Source organism: Leucoraja erinacea, chromosome 4, assembly GCF_028641065.1.
Source record: "Leucoraja erinacea ecotype New England chromosome 4, Leri_hhj_1, whole genome shotgun sequence".
NCBI classification, from domain to species: Eukaryota; Metazoa; Chordata; class Chondrichthyes; order Rajiformes; family Rajidae; genus Leucoraja; species Leucoraja erinaceus.
In genome coordinates, this window is record NC_073380.1 from 61,317,776 (window position 1) to 61,341,259 (window position 23,484).

The 23,484-nt window shown below is 40.7% G+C and overlaps 1 protein-coding gene across 3 annotated transcripts in view; it reads right to left on the reverse strand.

Moving 5' to 3' along the window:
• Positions 1-23,484, reverse strand: part of arfgef1 (ADP-ribosylation factor guanine nucleotide-exchange factor 1 (brefeldin A-inhibited)) — a 166,911-nt gene that overhangs the window by 94,120 nt on the left and 49,307 nt on the right. For all 3 annotated transcript variants that reach the window (XM_055634414.1, XM_055634413.1, XM_055634412.1), the window contains exons 4-6: positions 19,878-20,024; positions 12,560-12,739; positions 218-491 (exon numbers count right to left, since the gene is read on the reverse strand). In XM_055634414.1, the coding sequence (XP_055490389.1) occupies positions 218-491; positions 12,560-12,739; positions 19,878-20,024 (601 nt within the window). The remainder of the gene's footprint in view (positions 1-217; positions 492-12,559; positions 12,740-19,877; positions 20,025-23,484) is intronic.

Genomic DNA, 23,484 nt, shown 5'->3' on the forward strand with positions numbered 1-23,484 from the left:
AAGGTTGGCAAGATTATGTGCTGCACTGATCTCAATTCCAGAAAGGTGAATATTAAAATACAGTCTAATATACAAGGAAACCAATTAAAAAACAATATTGTTTATCAATCTCAGAATATAACTAAAATAGTAACAAAATCAGTAATTTCCTTATTTTAAGCCAGTACACTTTTATGCCACAACAACTATACACGGGTTTATGAGCAAATGTATTTACTTTTAGCTGCAGTCGCTTGGTCAACTTCTGTTTGTTCATTTTCTGCATTACAAATGTCAGTTCCATTTTCTGGCTCTGTATCCTTCTGAATAATTTTGTCAACTTCATTGATGTGGTCTGATTCCATTTCGGGCTCTTGAGCCAGCTCAAGAACAGGCTGCTCCTCAAGTCGACTCAGTTGTGGGGATTCAGGTTCATACTGGTTCACAGGGGGCTGCTGGAGATGATGCTGTTGTCGAAGTCTCTCCTTTTCCATTTGTTTTACTTCCTGCAGCTGAATGCACAAAGACATGGTTTAAGATGAAAGTGGAACCTAGACTTCCATCTCAAAGGAAGTCAGTCACAAATGGCAAATTTTCCAGGCAAAACACTTGAAGTTTAGGACAGTTGAAGAAAGATTTTGGAGCTGAAGGGGAGGAAGATTTGAGGTGATAATATAGTTTAAGGATAAAGCTGTTAAGCATGATCTATCACACAGTGATTAGGAATTGAAATAGAAGAACCGTACCTAAGAATGTGCAATCACAGGAGTTGGATAGTTAGTTTAGTTAGAATAGGAGCAAAGAAACAGGAAGTAAATCGTGGATGTTTTTGGGAAAAGCACTGGATGAGACAGAATGGAAACCATAGAAGAATGCTCGATGACAGAGATGTGGAAAGCTTGAAGACATTTGCAGGGAAAGTGTATTTGAGCAGAAAGAATTGACCATACCTATCACAGAATCTGAATGGTCCCACACAATGTACCAAGTAGGATCACATGCCACTCAGTAATTAAATGTAATCATCGCATATCAAGCATTGACTACTTTTCCTGCTTCTTAGCACGACCTCTGTCATTCCACAGGAATCGATTCTTAGTCCTGCTACCCCCTGAGGCGCCCAAAATTATAATTTGCCACTTGTCGCCCCACTGTGGCAATGTGAACAAAGACACCTCAAACATACAGACAACACCCAATTTCACCTTAACATCACCACTGTCAATCTCTCCAGTGCCCAAGTATTGTTTTGAAATGTAAATTTTAGTTTGTTAAAGTCACAATTGCGTACAATAAGTGGTAGTCGAGAATTTGAAAGTGTGTAGATGAAGAAAGTTAGGGATAGTCATGTTTGAGGCAATGAGTGAATTCAAACAAGGCGTTGAGAATTATAAAACGTTGAGGGACTAGAGAGTCAGTAAAGGAACAGTCCGATGAGGAATGTAGTTTCAAAAGACATTAGGTTGATAGAAGAATGAGTAAAATATCAGTTCATCTAATTAGAAAATGAAGAGACTGGTAAGAACTTCAAGATGAGCAAAGAAGGGTCTCGACCCGAAACGTAACCCATTTCTTCTGTCCAGGGATGCTGCCTGTCCCGTTGAGTTACTCCAGCTTTTCGTGTCTATCTTGAGCAAAGATAAAGGTAGTGAAGGGCAATGATTCAGGAGGTTAAGGTAGGAGATTTTATAACCTTGAGACAAACATCAGAAATGTTGCAGAAACTGCATTCAGTTTTCCCAGTACAATTTCTGCTAATTTGCTTCTAGTTGCATCTGTCTTCCCACCCAGCTTTGAAAGCAGATTTGTGTAATTTTCCTATCCATTCCTAAACTGAGCTACAGATTATACATATTCTTGCTCGCTTCCTGGTTCACACCTGTAAATGAAAATATGTTTTTTGTTGGAAAAGTCAACATGGATTACTATAATAAGATTTTACAGACAAGATCTCCAAGTCATCAGTCTCAATTACAAAACCCCATGCAAAAGTCACCACAGACAAAATTCTGCTTCAGAATTTACAGTTCGATTAAGCAAACATTTTCATCTAGTTCCTTAAAGAACTACTTGAAAAATATTTTCTTTCATGATTGTTAATATCTAGTTGTACAGAGCCCTAGTTAGACCACACCTGGAGTATTGTGTGCAGTTTTGGTCCCCTAATTTGAGGAAAGATATTCTTGGCATTGAGGGAGTGCAGCATAGGTTTACAAGGTTAATTTGGTGGGACTGTCATATGCTGAGAGAATGGAGCAGCTGGCCTTGTACACTCTGGAGTTTAGAAGGATGAGAGGGGATCTCATTGAAACATATAAGATTGTTAAGGGCTTGGACACGCTAGTGGCAGGAAACATGTTCCCGATGTTGGGGGAGTCCAGAACCAGGGGCCACAGTTTAAGAATAAGGAGAAAGCCATTTAGAACGGAGACGAGGAAACACTTTTTCTCACAGAGAGTGGTGACTCTGTAGAATTTTCTGCCTCAGAGGGCGGTGGAGGCAGGTTCTCTGGATGCTTTCAAGAGAGAGCTAGATAGAGCTCTTAAAAATAGCAGAGTCAGGGGATATGTGGTGAAGGCAGGAACGGGGTACTGATTGGGGATGATCAGCCATGATCACACTGAATGGCGGTGCTGGTTCGAAGGACAAATGGCCTACTCCTGCACCTATTGTCCATTGTCTACCTCCAGTTATAACCATATAACCATAACAATTACAGCACGTAAACAGGCCATCTCGGCCCTACAAGTCCGTGCCGAACAAACTTTTTTTCCCCTTAGTCCCACCTGCCTGCACTCATACCATAACCCTCCATTCCCTTCTCATCCATATGCCTATCCAATTTATTCTTAAATGATACCAATGAACCTGCCTCCACCACTTCCACTGGAAGCTCATTCCACACCGCTACCAGTCTCTGAGTAAAGAAGTTCCCCCTCATATTACCCCTAAACTTCTGTCCCTTAATTCTGAAGTCATGTCCTCTTGTTTGAATCTTCCCTATTCTCAAAGGGAAAAGCTTGTCCACATCAACTCTGTCTATCCCTCTCATCATTTTAAAGACCTCTATCAAGTCCCCCCTTAACCTTCTGCGCTCCAGAGAATAAAGACGTAACTTATTCAACCTTTCTCTGTAACTTAGTTGTTGAAACCCAGGCAACATTCTAGTAAATCTCCTCTGTACTCTCTCTATTTTGTTGACATCCTTTCTATAATTGGGCGACCAAAATTGTACACCATACTCCAGATTTGGTCTCACCAATGCCTTGTACAATTTAACATTACATCCCAGCTTCTATACTCAATGCTCTGATTTATAAAGGCTAGCATACCAAAAGCTTTCTTTACCACCCTATCTATATGAGATTCCACCTTCAAGGAACTATGCACGGTTATACCCAGATCCCTCTGTTCAACTGTATTCTTCAATTCCCTACCATTTACCATGTACATCCTATTTTGATTTGTCCTGCCAAGGTGTAGCACCTCACATTTATCAGCATTAAACTCCATCTGCCATCTTTCAGCCCATTTTTCCAAATGGCCTAAATCACTCTGTGGACTTTGGAAATCCTCTTCATTATCCACAACACCCCCTATCTTGGTATCATCTGCATACTTACTAATCCAATTTACCACCCCTTCATCCAGATCATTGATGTACATGACAAACAACAAAGGACCCAACACAGTCCCCGAGGCACCCCACTAGTCACCTGCCTCCAACCCGATAAACAGCCATCCACCATTACACTCTGGCTTCTCCCATTCAGCCACTGTTGAATCCATCTTGCTATTCCTGCATTTATACCCAACAGTTGAACCTTCTTAACCATCCTTCCATGAGGAACCTTGTCAAAGGCCTTACTAAAGTCCATATAGACAACATCCACTGCTTTACCCTCGTCAATTTCCCTAGTAACCTCTTCAAAAAATTCAAGAAGATTAGTCAAACATGACCTTCCAGGCACAAATCCATGTTGACTGTTCCTAATCAGACCCTGTTTATCTAGATGCTTATATATATTATCTCTAAGTATCTTTTCCATTAATTTGCCCACCACTGAAGTCAAACTAACAGGTCTATAATTGCTAGGTTTACTCTTAGAACCCTTTTTAAACAATGGAACAACATGCGCAGTACGCCAATCCTCGGGGACTATTCCCGTTTCTAATGACATTTGAAATATTTCTGTCATAGCCCCGGCTATTTCTACACTAACTTTCCTCAATGTCCTAGGGAATATCCTGTCAAGATCTGGAGACTTATCCACTTTTATATTTTTCAAAAGTGTCAGTACTTCTTTTACTTTGAAACTCATAGTATCCATAGCTATTCTACTCGTTTCCCTTACCTCACATAATTCAATATTCTTCTCCTTGGTGAATACCGAAGAAAAAAAAGTGTTCAATATCTCCCCCATCTCTTTTGGCTCTGCAGATAGCTGCCCACTCTGTCTCTCCAATGGACCAATTTTATCCCTCATTATCCTTTTGCTATTAATATAGCTGTAGAAACCCTTTGGATTTACTTTCACCTTACTTGCCAAAGCAACCTCATATCTTCTTTTAGCTTTTCTAATTTCTTTCTTAAGATTCTTTTTACATTCCTTATACTCCACAAGCACCTCATTTACTTCATGCTGCCTATAATTATTGTAGATCTCCCTCTTTTTCCGAACAAGATGTCCAATTTCCCTTGAAAACCAGGGCTCTTTCCAATTTTTACTGTTTCCTTTCAACTGAACAGGAACATATAAGGTTCTGTACTCTTAAAATTTCCCCTTTAAATGTCCTCCATTTCTCTTCTACATCCTTCCCATAAAATAAAATGTCCCAGTTCACTCCTTTTAAATCATTTCGCATCTCATCAAAGTTAGCCTTTCTCCAATCAAAAATCTCAACCCTAGGTCCAGTTCTGACCTTCTCCATAATTATATTGAAACTAATGGTATTGTGATCACTGGAGCCGAAGTGCTCCCCAACGCATACCTCCGCCACCTGTCCCGTCTCATTTCCTAACAGGAGGTCCAGCACTGCCCCTCCTCTAGTAGGTACCTCTATGTATTGCTGCAAAAAACTATCCTGCACACATTTTACAAACTCCAAACCATCCAGCCCATTTACAGAACGTGTTTCCCAGTCTATGTGTGGAAAGTTGAAATCTCCCACAATCACTACCTTGTGCTTACTACTAATATCTGCTATCTCCTTACATATTTGCTCTTCCAATTCTCGTTCCCCATTTGGCGGTCTATAATACACCCCTATAAGTGTTGCTACACCTTTCCCACTTCTCAGTTCCACCCAAATAGCCTCCCTAGATGAGCCCTCCAATCTATCCTGCTAAAGCACTGCTGTAATATATTCCCTGACTAGCAATGCAACACCTCCAGCTCTTGCCCCTCCAATTCTATCACACCTGAAGCAACGAAATCCTGGAATATTTAGTTTCCAATCACAGCCCTCCTGCAACCATGTTTAACTGATCGCCACAACATCATACTTCCAGGTGTCTATCCAGACTCTAAGCTCATCCACCTTTCTTACAATGCTCCTAGCATTAAAATATGCACATTTAAGAAACCCCCTGTCTCTTCTTCTCTGTTTATTTCCTTTTTTTTCTTTCTCCTCTTGTGTCCGAGTGCTTCCCTTTTCTGCTTCCTGCCTCCCATTCTGTCTACTAGCTTTCTCTATTTGAGTCCTTTGCCCCAACCATTCTAGTTTAAAGTCTCCCCAGTGGCCTTTGCAAATTTCCCCGCCAGGATATTGGTCCCCCTCGGGTTCAAGTGCAACCCATCCTTTCTGTACAGGTCCCACCTTCCCCAAAATAAGTCCCAATGATCCAGAAACTTGAATCCCTGCCCTCTGCACCAGTCTTTCAGCCACGCATTTATCCTCCACCTTGCTCCATTCCTACTCTCACTGTCGCGTGGTACAGGCAGTAATCCTGAGATTGTTACCTTTTTGGTCCTTTTCCTTAACTCTCCTCCCAACTCCCTAAATCCTCCCTTCAGGACCTCTTCCCTTTTTTTACCTATGTCATTTGTACCTATATGTACCACGACCTCAGGTTCCTCTCCCTCTGATTTCAGGATATCTTGGATGCGTTGAGACACGTCTGAGAGCTTGGCACCAGGGAGGCAGACCACCATCCTGGTCTCCCGACTACGTCCACAGAAACGCCTATCCGACCCCCTAACAATAGAGTCCCCAATTAATATTGCCCTCTTCTTTTTTTCCCTACCTTTCGGGGCAACAGGGCCGGTCTCTGTGCTGGAGGCCCGTCCGCTGTCGCTACCCCCGGGTAGGCTGTCACCCCCATCCGTACTCAAACAAGAGTACTTATTTGCAAGGTGTACCGACATTGGAGTACTCACTCATTCCTGCCACTGCCCCTTGCCCTTCCTTAGCATGACCCACATGTCTCTCTCCCGTGGTTTTGGAGTGACCACCTCCCTATAACTCCCCTCTATGACCTCCTCACTCTCCCTGACCAGACAGAGGTCATCGAGCTGTTGCTCCAGGATCCTAATACGGTCCCTTAGGAGCCCCATCTCTCTGCACCTGGTGCAGATGTGGACGTCTGGAGGGCCATCCGACACCATGACCTCCCACATTTGACATCCAGAACAGTACACTGCTCTGACTGTCATGCTCTCGCCTTACCCTGGATCCGATACCAGTATAATACAATAGAAATTGCTGGGAGAAATCAGCAGGTATCTGACTCACAAACAGCTGCTCCCTCTTGCCCTTTAAACTGCACCTTTATTATATAAACAAAAAGCACTGTACCTTTAGCCCACTGTACCCCTTAGCTCACTGTCCCTTTACTAAAGCACTGCACCTTTAACCAGAAAGCAGAAATGCTAACCTGAGGTTGCACCCAATCAGCTGCTTCCTCTAGTCTGCTTCCGCCAATCAGCGGCTTCCACCAGAACCCTCCCTATGAAGTGTGGAACGTTACGGATTTCGGTAAAAGCCCTGACCCTCCTCCACTCGCTCCAAAGGTTCCCGGGCCTCTGTAAAAGCAAGCCCTGCGCCCGATTTATATACTCACCGCCCTGACCCTCCTCCACTCGCTCCAAAGGTTCCCGGGCCTCTGTAAAAGCAAGCCCCGCACCCGATTTAAGTACTCACCGCCCTGACCCTCCTCCACTCACTCCCAGCACTCCTTATTTTTCAAAATACCAGCAACTTTCCCCACTTTGGGTTCAAATAAGGACATCTGCAATCATAATACTACATTGGCCCCACATCATAATGCAAAAGAGGGGGGGGGGGGGGGGGGGGGTGCGAAATGACAATGTTAGATATGGAACTGCCACTGCAAAAAAATGAAAAAAGTTGCTGCCGAAAATGTTTGCTTCATAATTGCTACTGAAGGAGATATCTGGAAAAATTACCAAACTCTTGGCAAAGTAGATTTTATAGTGCTTATTAAACTGTGTATCTTGTGTCTTGGTTACCAACTAGAGTTAAAGAGGAAAAGGATAAAGGTATGGCAATTTGATCTTAGGGCACAGGCAGTGAAAATTACATCCATGAATAGTGAAGAAGGTATATGAAAAGTGCCAGAACTGAAGGATTACAGAGATATTGAAATTTACAACACAGGAGACTATTTATGTCACTATCCATGCTGAAAAAAAGAACCATCCAAAACTATTTGCACTTCACGAACCCAGTACCTCAAGTGGCAACCTATGTCATTTTTAAACATGGTAAGTGTTGTTACATCCATCACTATTTCAGGTCAATGTGTTCCACACCTTCATAACTTCTCAACTTCCTTCCAATCATTTTACGAGTTACTTTAAATCAAATGCATCTTAAGGAAATGGATCATTCTTATTCAATCTATTATTGTTTTCTTTGTACAGTTACATTTGTTCAGCCTTGTTTTCAAAGGAAACAATCTATCCTATCAAAACTCCCCTTTAATTAAAATTCTTCAGCCGTTGCAATATCCTCAGATTTTCTCTGTACAGTTTCAAGTAATTTCACATGGTTAAAATATATATACAGCAATACATCTTGAGGCTTAACTGGTGCCGCTGGTAAAAGGGGATTACGATTACACAAGTGCAGATAAAGTTAAACATTGGAAACATTGATTGCCAGTCTAACTTGGTGATGGACACTTATTTAAAATTTTCAAAGGGGCAATTTTAGTCATCAATTAGAAAGGCACAAATTGATTAATGACTGTTATTCATAAGCTTCTGAACCAGTTTCCTTCCACATCCCAAAATAGGTTAAGAGGCTACTGTAAATAAAGCTTTAATATAGATAAATGACAAAATAATCAAAAGGTTATCACTAAGATTGGAATTCAATTTTTCCAATGTTTAACTCGATCTCCCATTTTTTTGGAAACAAACTAGCTTCATGTTTAAAGTTTCTCGTCCTTGGCATCAGAGGATTAAAAAATTGCCAGAACCTCCACTATTTCCACTTATGATTTTGTAGATAACCTTTGATACAGTTTATATGGGCTTGCGATTCATTTACCTTCCAAAGATGCTAAATTTCTCAATATTTTCTTCTTATTGAACTAATTCAATATTTAACAGTTGCCCTCATTGATAATAAAATATTGCATCATTTCCCTCTGTTATGAATATAGCTGCACATCTATAAATATACAAACCATACCCGCATTTTCTTTTTTGTTAATGAGATTTTCATCCAGTTCCTGGCTGCCTCTTATATACCCAGAAAGTATCTATGGAATTCCTTCAATGAGCAACTTATTTTTCCTCTTCAATTTCCTAATTGCCTGTTAAATTTTAATTCTGCATTATCTGTACTCTTCAGGGTTTCCTATAATAAAGAGTTTTCAGTGTCTGCTGAAATTCCTTATTTCCACTTTTAATATTTTGTATGTTTCTCAATTTGCAAACTATGGCTTCTGGCTCTTCATCTCTCCTGCTAGAAAATTTAAATGCTGCTCAGTAGTTGTTGGTCTATGGAAATCAAAGAATGATTCACACAATTATTTCTGAATACTTTTCTGCACCAATAAACCTTGGAACCAGACAAGGAACAGGTCATTTTAGCTCTGAAGCAATGAAGAAATACCAAGGGTCTAATGACAGAGTAATTGAAATAATTAAATAAATATAGTACCGGAGAAATTAGGGAACTAAAATCATATACATTATGTGGACAAGATAGATTGTAACATCAGGTTCCAAAACTGATGACAAAAATTGATGGAACCATTTCAGCAAGGTAGAAAATGTAATATTGGTGCTTAAAAGAGGACAAGGAATTAAAACAAAAACTATCAATAGACAACAGGTGCAGGAGTAGCCCATTCAGCCCTTCGAGCCAGCACCGCCATTCAATGTGATCATGGCTGATCATCCCCGTTCCTGCCTTCTCCCCATATTGCCCGACTCCGCTATCTTTAAGAGGCCTATCTAGCTCTCTCTTGAAAGTATCCAGAGAACCGGCCTCCACCGCCCTCTGAGGCAGAGAATTCCACAGACTCACAACTCTCTGTGAGAAAAAGTGTTTCCTCGTCTCCTTTCTAAATGGCTTACCCCTTGTTCTTAAACTGTGGCCCCTGGTTCTGGACTCCCCCGACAACGGGAACATGTTTCTTGCCTCTAACGTGTCCAAACCCTTAACAATCTAATATGTTTCAATAAGATCCCCTCTCATTCTTCTAAACTCCAGAGTGTACAAGCCCAGCCGCTCCATTCTCTCAGCATATGACAGTACCGCCATCCCGGGAATTAACCTTGTAAACAAACCTACGCTGCACTCCCTCAATAGCAAGAATGTCTTTCCTCAAATTAGGGGACCAAAACTGCAAACTCCAGGTGTGGTCTCACTAGGGCCCTGTACAACTGCAGAAGGACCTCTTTGCTCCTATCCAACCTGTCCAAGTCACCTTGCATTCTAATAGCATCCTCCTCACAGTTCACACTGCCACCCAGCTTTGTGTCATCTGCAAATTTGCTAATGTTACTATGAATCCCTTCATCTAAATCATTGATGTATGTTGTAAATAGCTGCGGTCCCAGCACCGAGCCTTGCGGTACCCCACTAGTCACTGCCTGCCAATCTGAAAGGGACCTACTCTTTGTTTCCTGTCTGCCGACCAATTTTCTATCCATGTCAGCACTCTACCCCCAAATACCATGTGCCCTAATTTTGCCCACTAATCTCCTATGTGGGACCTTATCAAATGCTTTCTAAAAGTCCAGGTACGCTACATCCACTGGCTCTCCCTTGTCCATTTTCCTTGTTACATCCTCAAAAGATTCCAGAAGATTAGTCAAGCATGATTTCCCCTTCGTAAATCCATGCTCACTTGGACCGATCCTGTTACTGCTGTCCAAATGTGTGGTTATTTCATCTTTTATAATTGACTCCAGCATCTTCCCCACCACCGAGGTCAGGCTAACTGGTCTATAATTCCCTGTTTTTTCTCTTCCGCCTTTCTTAAAAAGTGGGATAACATTAGCTACCCTCTAATCCACACGAACTGATCCTAAGACTTTTGAACATTGGAAAATTATCACCATTGCATCCACGATTTCTAGAGCCGCTTCCTTAAGTACCCTGGGATGCAGACCATCAGGCCCTGGGGATTTATCAGCCTTCAGTCCCATCAGTCTATCCAACACCATTTCCTGCCTAATGTGGATTTCCTTCAGTTCCTCCGTCGCCCCAGATCCTCTGGCCACTACTATATCAAGAAGATTGTTTGTGTCCTCCTTAGTGAAGACGGATCCAAAGTACCTGTTCAACTCATCTGCCATTTCCTTGTTCCCCATAATAAATTCACCTTTTTCGGTCTTCAAGGGTCTAACTTTGATCTTAACTATTTTTTTCCTCTTCACAAACCTCAAGAAGCTTTTACTATCCTCCTTTATATCCTTTGTACCTCATCTTTTCTCCCCGTATTGTCTTTTTAGTTATCTTCTGTTGCTCTTTAAACATTACCAATCATTTTGCTTCCCGCTCATCTTTGCTACGTTGTACTTATTCTCTTTTATTTTTATACTGTCACTGACGTCCCTTGTCAGCCACGGTCCCCTTGGAATTTTTCTTCCTCCTAGGAATGAACTGATCCTGCACCTTCTGTATTATTTCTAGAAATACCTTCCATTATTGTTCCACTGTCATCCCTGCTAGGGTATCTTTCCAGTCAACTTTAGCCAGCTCCTCCCTCATGGCCCCATAGTCCCCGACCACTTAGGCTAACATCGGGTGGCAAAAGGGTGAATTCAAGCCTAGATACATGTGTCTTGTAAAATCATAGTGTGATTAGATATAATCGACATAATTGTATGGACAACTAAATTTCAGTGTATAAAATGTAAGTACTCGGATGATTTGGATAGCCCAGTGTATGTAGTAAATTGGGATCAATATATTGCATTTCATGAGTTTTTTAAACAAAGTAAGGGCATGGAGATGGAAATAATGTGATAGAACATAGGTTACAGGGCAGTAAGAGCATAGGGCATTTTAGTATTTGTTACTCATGTCATTTCGCACAAGATGACAGGTAATAGATTATAACATGGGGAAGTTATGCAGATACAAAATAGAAATAATGATAAAATATAAGATGAAAATATACGCACCTACAGCAAGCAATTAACAAGCCAAATAATTGTGCTGGTGTCTATTGCAAGGGGATTGATGTAGAAAAGTTAGGACATTTCGCTGAGGTTATACAGGGCTTTGGTACAGATCATATCTGGAGCAGCACGTGCAGTTTTAGTTTCTATCCAAACTATATGTTTCATTTAAGATCATATTTACTAGATAGATCCCTAGGATGGTGGTGTTGGATGGGGGGGGGGGGGGGGGGGGGGGGGGAGTGGAACTATGGTTGTTAGACAAGGAGTGATTGGTCTAAATTGACTGAAGTTTAAAGGGACAGTCAGTGATCTAATTGCAAAATGTAAGCTTCTGAGAGGAATTGACAGGATGATACCAAGAGCTATTTTCTCCGTCTTGTTGTAAACTAGTTCTGTTCTCAACTAGGGGTTGCAGTGCTAGCATAAGGGATCAACCATTTAGAAATATTTATTATTTTATCATATCTAAATGGTTGATCCAGTTATCTCCCTGAAAGGACTGTCTCCCCCAACTATCGCAAGAATGAGATGGTTAGAATAATGCTAGAAAGTGGATATGAGGCACAGGATCAGTCACAATCATAATGAAATGAAATATAGACACAAAATGTTGGAGCAACTGAGCAGGACAGGCAGCAACTCTGGAGAGAAGGAATGAATGGGTCGAATATGCACATTAGAAAAGATGTGAAAAATATACAAATGTGTATCTATTTAAAATTTATTGATCAATTAATTATACAAAATGGTGCAGACTCATCTATTGCTATCATTACCAATTGTACTCTCATCATATGCCACAATTACAGAAATAAATAAATGCATGTAAAAATAAAAGTGAAAGTTACGTTCCAAATAAAAGATTTCATGCACACATTCAACTAGTAATAATAATTTTGTTAATTTGTTATAAAGCAAATGAGAAAGTCATTTGAATATCATACCACTTTCAAGAATTCAATACTTACTGCTTGGTTTTCCATGCGTGCAAATATAACATTCAACATCTGTGTCAGTGTTGCCTTGGCTGTTGTTTGGTTTATTAAATTTTTGCTGGCCAAGTATATATTATAGCATGTTCTCACAGCCTGCAACACAGTCCCTTCATGTATTTCTATGTGCTGAGATGTCACCGCAGTTAGCAAGGCCTAAGAGGAGAGATGGGGAGATTGTAAATCATAAAGAAAATACTTATTTCACTAACTTAATAACTGCATTAAAGTCACAAGATAAAGATAGATTATTTAGATACAAGAATACTTGAAAATGGCTCAGCTCATCATGCGTGTGTGTGTGTGTGTGTGTGTGTGTGTGTGCGTGTGTGTGTGTGTGGTTGTTATTCAGTTCCTCACTCTACCGCATCCACAACACTGTCAAGAGGTCAATAGGTTTGTACCATAATCATTAAGTCAAAATAATTTTCAGTTGTGGCTTTTAATCCACAAAATAGGGACCACTTTAAAAGCATGCAGCATTACAAGGCAGATTTCTTAACAGCACAGCAGTTATTATCACTAAAATAAAATTGTTGGATCATCCATCTCAAATTGCTCTGTCAGACCAACCCATGTAAAATTGCTTTATTTTTCTGGAGGATAACATAAATCCATTGACAACAGATATTGATAGAGGTGATCCCTGCATAACAGGCAAGAGGGGTGGTTGTGTTGCTATTAAAACGATCAATACTGCGATATTCCAGAATGCAAAGCTGTACGCCTCAAAAAACACGTTAAAAAATATAATTAATTGTCAATTTATTATTTTCTTTGACAATTTTTAAAATTCCATGCAAAATGTTTGTTTGGCAACTTTGGTCACTGGTGTTTGACAGCTGCATCATTCTGACAGGACTTAATACACTTTCTGCTTGCTGAAGTCCTTTAATTTGCTTACATGGAGGGGGCGGTTTCTGTTTTGCCATTATGTTACTAAACTCTCCATCTAGCTCTCCTTTCCAAACAAAGTCATAATTTTTTGAGGCCCCAGCACAGACCTTGTGATATACCACTAAATAAATTCTTCCAAGTGTGCGCCAAATATCCCTACTCGCCAACTTCTATCACCTAACAAGATCAATATTGCATGAAATCTGAAATTTGAGAATAAAATTACGATCTGGGGGACGTACACAGGGGCGGCATAGTGATGCAGCTGGTAGAGGTGCAGCCTCACAGCACCAGAGACCCGGCTTTGATCTTCACCCCAGGTGTTGACTGTGTGGAATTAGCATGCTCTCCCTTTGACCGTGTTGGTTTCCTCCGGCTGCTCCAGATTCCTCTCACATCCCAAAGATGTACGAATTAGAGGTTAATCAGTCTCTATATATTGCCCGGAATGTGTTTGGAGTGGATGCATCGTGGGATAACATACAGCCACTGGGTGGCGCCAGCAATGGCTGCTTCTCCAACAGTCTCTGTCCCTTCCTTCATTGTATTTTAATAGTATATGTTAAATGTATGTTTTTAGTGTTCTTTAGCTTGTTTTATGTGGGGGGTGGGGGAAGCTTTTTCTTATTTTTTACCTCGACGGAGATTCGATTTTTTTCCATATCATATCTCCATCCGCACTGTGGCCTAACATAGAGGAGATGGCAGCCCTTGCTGGAGACTGACTTTTGAGAGCTCCACCGCGGGGAGCTTACAGGACTTTAACATCGCGGAGCCCATGATCCCTTTGCCAGGGATCGACATCTGAGCTCCAACTGTGGGTGCTTGCGGACTTAACATCACGGAGCTTGCGGTCTCTAGTCAGAGACCGACTTCGGGAACTCCAAGCTGCAGGAGCTTCAAACGCCCCAAAGTGGGAGATTCGATCACCCCGACGCGGAAGCTTCGACTGCCCCGACGTGGGCGCTTCGACCACCGACTGCGGGAGCTTCGATCACCCCGACGGATGGTTCGACTGCCCCGACCACGGGAGAATATAGAGGAAGAAGATTGGACTTTTTTTGCCTTCCATCACAGTGAGGAATGTTAGGAATCCGCTGTGGTGGATGTTTATGTTAACTTTTATGTAGCTGTGTGTCTTGTTGCTTTTCTTTTCGTATGGCTGTATGGTAATTCGCATATCACTGTACCTTAATTGGTACATGAGACCTTTGGACCAGTGTGAACAGATGATTGATGGTCATCTTGTATTCGGCAGGCCAATGGGCCTGTTTCTATGCTGTATTTCAAAGCTAAACTAAATATACCATTTCCCTCTGAAGAAGGAATGGGCGACCCAAAACGTCACCCATTCTTTCTCTCCAAAGATGCTGCCTTTCCTGCTGAGTTACTCCAGCATTTTGTGTCGATCATTCTGTAAAAAATATTTCTCTTTGTTATTCCACACCATTTGACACATTTCTAATTATCATGTATTCTCTTGCATCGTTACAACTCTCCAAAAGCGTTACCTCACTCCACTCTGGCCTGAGTTTCATTTGCCACATTTTCCCCAAATAACAAGATCTATATTTTTGTGCAGTTTGGCGCTTTGCATCACACCATCAACCACGTGTCTAACTTTTACATCACATGCAAATTTATTTCTGAATTCCCCCTCATCAATATTTAATTTTAAATCATTAGTCGCAAGTGATTCTGAAATATTCAGAATATTGGGGGTGATGAAAATAAAAGGATAGCATTATTGATGGAAAAGTATATTAAAAGGCAAATATATAACCAGGGCTGTGATCAACGAAAATGTTAAAACTCATATAAACTGCATGGGCCACGGGTGTTGGGGAGCCGGGGTTGAAGCAGCAGCGGGAATAGTTGCGGGGAGCCGTGGCTGGCCAGTGTTTGCCGGGCTGGCGAGTGTTTGCTAAGCTGGCGTGTGTTTTCCGGGCTGGCGAGCCGCTCACTGCAGCTCCGGCCATGGAGCAGCTTCAGTGCAAGAGTCCCGGGTCATCGGTGGCGTCAGAAGCGTTGCACCGCTGCCGTGAGAGTCTCCGTGCCGATTCGGCAGAGACTCTCAAAGAGAGGGTGAGAGAGAAAGAGGGGAAGGATACAGGGGCAGAGAGAGATGGGGAGAGGGGGGTGAGAGGAGGGAGAGGGGAGGAGACAGAGGGGGAGAGACAGAGGGGGAGAGACAGAGGGGGAGAGACAGAGGGGGAGAGACAGAGGGGGAGCTGGGGGGCAGTGTTAGCTGTGAGGAGGATGCTAGGAGGCTGCAAGGTGACTTGGGTAGGCTGGGTGAGTGGGCAAATGCAAGGCAGATGCAGTATAATGTGGATAAATGTGAGGTTATCCACTTTGGTGGCAAAAACAGGAACGTAGACTATCTGAATGGTGGCCAATTAGGAAAAGGGGAGATGCAACGAGACCTGGGTGTCATGGTACACCAGTCATTGAAGGTAGGCATGCAGGTGCAGCAGGCAGTGAAAAAAGCGAATGGTATGTTAGCTTTCATAGCAAAAGGATTTGAGTATAAGAGCAGGGAGGTTCTACTGCAGGTTGTACAGGGTCTTGGTGAGACCACACCTGGAGTATTGCGTACAGTTTTGGTCTCCTAATCTGAGGAAAGACATTTTTGCCATAGAGGGAGTACAGAGAAGGTTCACCAGACTGATTCCTGGGATGTCAGGACTTTCATTTGAAGAAAGACTGGATAGATGCGGCTGGTACTCGCTAGAAATTAGAAGATTGAGGGGGGATCTTATAGAAACTTACAAAATTCTTAAGGGTTTGGACAGGCTAGATGCAGGAAGATTGTTGCCGATGTTGGGGAAGTCCAGAACAAAGGGTCACAGTTTAAGGATAAGGGGGAAATCTTTTAGGACCGAGATGAGAAAAACATTTTTCACACAGAGAGTGATGAATCTCTGGAATTCTCTGCCACAAAAGGTAGTTGAGGCCAGTTCATTGGCTATATTTAAGAGGGAGTTAGATGTTGCCCTTGTGGCTAAAGGTACAGGATACTAAGTTGGATGATCAGCCATGATCATATTGAATGGCAGTGCAGGCTCGAAGGGCCGAATGGCCTACTACTGCACCTATTTTCTACGTTTCTATGTTCTAGCGTTAAATTTGTCAGAAGGAATTGCAGATGCTGGTTTACAACAAAGATACAACATAAATTACTGGAGTAACTCAGCGGGATAGGCAGCATCTCTGCCTATCACTGATACATCTCTGTACAATACATCTTTGATATATAGGGCTCCTAGATATCAGTGACACCAAGTGCAGACTCGGTGATATTTTCGCTCAACACCTCCTCTCAGTCCGCCTAGGCCTACATAATTGCTGAACACTTTAGCTCCCCCTCCCATTCCCATACTGATCTTTCTGCCCTGGGCCTCCTCCACTGTCAGAGTGAGGCCCAATGCAAATTTTACTGATTGTATGCCTCGTTGTCACCTTCCCCTCAGCTAACATGTTCCCGATGTTGGGGGAGTCCAGAACCAGGGGCCACAGTTAAAGAATAAGGGATAGGCCATTTAGAACTGAGATGAGGAAAAACTTTTTCACACAGTTGTGAATTTGTGGAATTCTCTGCCTCAGAAGCAAGTGGAGGCCGATTCACTGGATGCATTCAAAAGAGAGTTAGATAGAGCTCTTAAGGCTGGAGGAATCAAGGGGTATGAGGAGAAGACAGGAATGGGGTACTGATTGTGGATGATCAGCCATGATCACATTGAATGGCAGTGCTGGCTTGAAGGACTGAATGGCCTACTCTTGCACCTATTGTCTATGTGTCTATGTATCTAACAATGAATCATTATACATTTGCCTTGACCATTGTCCCCTTTGATCTGTTGTTTTCACACCTTATCCTTTCATATCTCTATGTCTCCCTCTCTCCTGTCTCAGTCTGAAGAAGGGTCTCAACCCAAAACATCACCCATTCCTTCGCTCCAGAGATGCTGCCTTTCCCGCTGATTTACTCCAGCATTTTGTGTCTATCTTTAGCGTTAAACTCTTTTGCGCACCTACTTCCTGCAGTTCATCTATCAATTGATTTGGTATAGATTAGTTAGCCAATCTCATCACTTTAAAAATAGTTTTAGCAATATCTAGAATCTGAGTGAATGTGTTAAATTTCTAAATTCCAAACTTAAAGTTGGTCCAAAAGTTTGCAGCAGAAACAAGAGACAAAACTGCCATTTGCAGTCATTACTTTACAAAACTGGAAGCAGGTTTGGGGATTGCTCCATTAGCAATGTTGAAATCACAATAATGACGTCAGCATATCAACATGCCCCTTATATGCTGCACTAATGAGTGCAAAGAAGGAGAAGTCACTTGAACCAAGGTACATTTTAGTTATTTATAAAGTGGTTCTATTGAAATAAATAACAAGTTGACACCCATCAAGTCCAAGTATTGACAAACGCAAGTGGAAGTCTCCTCAAGAGAGACCATTAGATATTTGTGGAGACTTTCTTTCAAGGTCAATTTAAAAGACACCATAATTTCAAGCTGATTGCAAGTTCCAGGTCATAGAGTTAAATAACATACTGATTACTATGAGATTAAAGTCCCTCATTTTAGGTTAACTTTACCTGGATGCTTCTGATCCAATGTATAAAATTGTGAGAGAAATAGATCGGGTAGATGCACAGAGCCTCTTGCCCAGAGTAGGCAAATCGAGGACAAGAGGACAAAGGTTTAAGGTGAAGGAGAAAAGAATCGGATGGGTAACTTTTTCACACTAAGGGTGGTAGGTGTATGAAACAAGCTGCCAGAGGAGGTAGTTGAGGCAGGAACTATCACAGTATATAAGAAACAGTTAGACAGGTACATGGATAGGACAGGTTTGGAGAGACACGGGCCAAACGCGAGCAGGTGGGACTGGTATAGCTGGGACATGTTGGCCGGTGTGGGCAAGTTGGGCCATAGGGTCTGATTCCACACTGTATCACTCTATGACTAAGAAAAAGGCATATGCAACTGTACAATACCTGAAGAATTTCCTAGATTTGCATAAAGAAAGAAAGAATATTTTGGAATTGGTGTAAATATTTAACTTGCGAAAATGGTATCTCTGAAAATAATTGAGAAATTTGAAAACTCAGCTTTTCGTGGTTACTTATTTCTCATTGGTGCTTTCTGGGTGAATATGTAAATAATTTAATGTAACATTATCTTAAAATAATGAATGTTCATGCATGAACAGCTACATCATTTGTGGATCCATGGCACAAAGGGCACACTTTAGATAAAAAATTATGGTTGCCATGAAAGCTAAATACATTTAAAGAGTTGGCCATTTAATAAAAAATGACTACTGTGAAACTTTCCTGTATAGCTTACTCAATTTGAAATGTCTGTTTCATAAAATTAAGGAAATAAATATCAGCAGATTTTTAGGAGAGTATGTAACAAGTGAAGAATCTTAAATTTAATCTTAATTTAGACATCAAGCTTCAAACAAAAACAATCAATTCACTGATTTTGCAAGTGGACTGCAGTCAACATAAGAACAACTATCCAGGTACCCAACTATCCATGGCCCCAGCATAGTATTATCAATATTAAAACGCATTCAATTTTTCTACAATTTAGAGTTAGACGTTCATTCGGGAGGAAAAAAACATTCCAAAGACAATATTTAGAGTTAGGACGCCTTCATTCGGGAGGGAAAAAAAACATGTGTCCAAAGACCGCGGAGACGACGGAGAGTGTCCTGAGGTGTCTTTTGACATAGGTAGTGAGGGTTAACCAATACATTTACAAAAGACAGAATATCGTTAGTACTACTTTGCTAATCAGAAGGAAAAAGTCTTCCAACTGCTTGGGACTTTGGTGGTGCCAGATTAGCGGGTGTTCTGGACTATCAGCTGTTATTCTTTGTTTATACTCCAAAATGATTTCATTCATTTATTTTCTTAAATATGTTACACAGTGGAACAATACGTTTTCCAGCGATGTTTCAACAGATCAAGGGAACCAGGGCCCTCGCAAGCCAGATGCTAAACTATCAGGATATATGAATGGTTGCATAACAGAACATTCGAGATTTTTTCTGTAACTTAAACTGGATGAGACAGTGATGTGGTTTATTTTCTGAATGAGAAAAACCGGTAGAACATATTACTATTGATATGATATAAAGAATTAGAATAGATGAATAATTTCCCACCTTGATTTTCAACACACTCATGTTTTACTTTAACATGGTGTTGGATTATTAAATTAAGTGGAAGATTCAAATGGTTTAACGAGCTTAATAAATTGTATCCAAGTCATTTCAAATTATAAGAATCTGCAGGGTCATTATTATTTCATTGAAAACACCCACAAGTATATCCATATAAGCTACTCATAAATTGGCTAAAACAGCAAATGTCACCTTAATTATCTGTAGTTGTACACCTTCATCCGTCTGTGGGCCTTGAAAACAGCCACATATCGTTTCTATGATTCTATCAATTAATTTTTTGCCTGGTGTTGTACTATCTGGGGCATTACCGGTGAGATGGCCATAAGCAATTAGTTTCTACATAAAAAGAAAATAACAAGTTAGCAAAGGAAAAATAGTACTAATACCAGAGTTCTTTTTATTTAGTGTTTTATTCAAACCATCATTTAAATTTGAACAATCAGACATCATTTACCTTTGAAGTCTATCTGGAAAGGATAAATAATCTCAGAATGGCACCACGATGGAAATTCTCCATGCATTTTGTCTGAAATATCATTTGTAAACAAAAAGCTTGGAAACATATAAAAGGAAGACCATTTAATTCTTCCTTTCTTCCCGATAAGAAAAAAAGCTGACCTTGGGTCTGACACACCCAGGACGCTCCCTCTTCTCCCCTCTCCCATTAGGCAAGATGTGTAGAAGTTTGAAAGTGCATACCTCCAGATTCAGGGACAGTTTCTTTTCAGCTGTTATCAGGCAACTGAACCATCCTATCATCAACTAGAGATCTACCAATGTACTGCATTGGAGACCCTTGAACTATCTTTAATTGGACTTTATACTGTGGATGACTTAATTGTAATCATGTATAGACTTTCCGCTGACTGTATAGAATGCAAAAAAAAAAAAAGCTTTTCACTGTAACCTCGAAACACGTGACAATAAACTAAACTATCAAGATTTGAAATATGTGGAGAGGAGAAAAATATTCTAAATTGCACCCTAATACTTCATGGAACTTCTCCAATATGTGGCTTTAATAGATCGAGCACCATGCAAAAATATATGAATCAGCTCACACAATACAGCAATACAAACTGTAATTTAAATTTCAACATTTTTAAATTGGTGAAAAATAACATTGTAAGCTTTAAGTATACAATATAAAGGTTACAGGAGATAGTGAGCAATGGAACTATGGAAAAAATGAATGCAAATTTTGAAAATAAAACATTGAAATGCAGGCAACCAATGCAGGTCAACAAAATGGATATGATGGTTGCGCATCATGAGTACAACTTACGACCTGGGCAGGAGTTTGCTGGAAACTCATGGTCAATTACGATGTCAAGACTTCACACATCATAATGCAGTGATCACATTATAGTATCGTCTACAATTAGATCATGGAGTTTATAATTTCCCCAAGCTTGAGAGCTCAAATCTTTCCACAAGTTTATACATATGTAAAATTAGAAATCTTGACAATTACTTAATTTCCAGCCTATTTCAGCAATCAAAATCCATCTTACCAACATTGTATATAGTCATAGAGGTATGCAGCATGAAAACAGGCCCTTTGGCCCAAAATATCCATGCCAACCAAGACGATCAACCAAGCAAGTCTCATTTGTCCACACCTGGCCATGTTCCTAAGAAACCTCTTACCTGTTAAGCTTTCTGGGCTATAATTCTTAGGTTTTTCTTTGCAGGTTTTCTTAAATAGAGTCACAACATGAGCAACCCTCCAATTATCTGGAACATCACCCCTGTTTAATGATGATTCAATACATCTCAGATTGGGCCCCTGTAATTTATCTAGCTTATCTAGTGTCCTTAAATACCAGATAAGACCCAGATTTATCTACCTTCAAACGCTTGAGGATGTCTCCCACTCCTTGACGGTAATACGGATTGTCCAAAAGATGTCTCCATTAACTATCATAAGATCCCTGGTCTTCAAGTCTTTATCACCAGTAACAACAGAGAAGAAATATTCATTGATCTTGCCCATCTCTTGCTGCTCTACTTATAGCTGACACTTTGATTTCTGTGGGGCCCTATTCCCTTTCTAGTTAACTTTTTTCCCTTAATGTACTTATAAAATCGGATTCTTCTTAATCTTACCTGCCAGAGGTTTTTCAAAGGTTTGCCATCTTGATTTCCTTCTGAAGTACATTCCTTAATCCACTATATGCCTTTAGGGCCGTATTTGATGCCGGATGCCACTACCCAGACCTCCTCCTTTTTCCTGACCAGAAACTCAATTTCTCTCGCCATTCATGGTTCTTACCCCTTCCTGCCTTGGACATCACTCTCATAAGAACATGCATACCTTGAACTGTCACTACCATAATCTTAAAACCATCCCACTTTCCCAAAATCCCTTTGCCTGCAAACAACCTATTCCAAACAACTTTTGCAGGTTCCTGTCCAATACCATAAAAGTTGGCCATGTCCCAATTATTGCTTTAACTTGTGGAATAGCCCTTTCCTATCCTTAACTATTTTAAAGCTAATAGAACATTGATCGCTGCTATCAAAGTGCTCATCTATTGACACTTGCATATAGCTATTCACATTGAGTTCATCCACCTTACCTGTCAGGTCATCAGCACTGAAATAAACGCAATGTAATCCAACCGTCTTTCCTCCCACCCACCCTGTTGTGCTCCTGCCTACTGAACTTGCTGTCAATGTATTCAGTACCGACTTCCAGTCTTCCGCCTGCCTCAGTGCTGCATTGAACCCTGTCTCCTACCAATCTAGCTTAAACACTCCTGAGTAGCATGAGCAAATCTGCTCGTCAGGATATGCACCCACCTCCTGTTCAGGTGCAACCCATCATCCTTGTATAGTTCACCTTTGCCCCAGAAGAAATACAAATGGTCCAAAATTCTGAATCCCTGACCCCTGCACCAACTCCTCAGCCATGTATTCATCTCACCTGTCTTCTCTATTCCTACCTTCACTAGCATGCGGCACCAGGAGTAACCACAAATTATTACCCTTGCGGTCTTGTGTTATTTGCGCCAATGTGCATAATGACTTCAGGCTGCTTGCCCTCTCCCTTAGTAATTCATTCCTGATTTTTGTAAAGTTTTTCTGCTTCCTTTAAAAGTCAACATCCTTTCCAAAAAACTTAAGATATATACAATTTTCTTTATGAATACATTATAATGAAAATGTGTAATTGTCTTACTTTTATATAGTTTAAATTATCAAACCCAAGGATTCCATTATATTTTCTAGCAGCCTTGTAAATTAATCTGAAGCTTCAAAGATTTCTTTCATCAGCAATTCCAGGACTATTAGCTAAAGTTATTAGCTAGAGTGAAGTGGTTGACTGCAGGATGAACGGTTCAGTTCATTTCGAATTGCAACATTGAATTGCTTCTCATTTTATTCTGCCATAATATCACTTCAAGCATCAGTGTTAAATTTTAACTGCCTTTTATATGTTTATTTCACCTGCCTGTCTTCCTTAAACCTGTTTCTATTTTCCTCAATGTTTATGCTAATTCTGAGTTCATGGAGCTTTGAAATTATAGGGTGTACCCAAAATCCAAGACAATAACATGAATCAAAAAGAGTGGTGGCCTTAATTTGTGTTGCTAAGAGAAAAAAAGAGTAATGGTGATTCATCCTGTTTAAAATATGAATTTAATTAATCGCAAGTTTACTTGCACTGTTAAACAATAGAATACCAAACATTTACATTTTCAAATTAACTGTTTAAAGATTGTTAACTCCTTTAATTGTGATTTACTTCACTGTACTTTAAAAAATAATGGGTTCATTAATGTGATATACC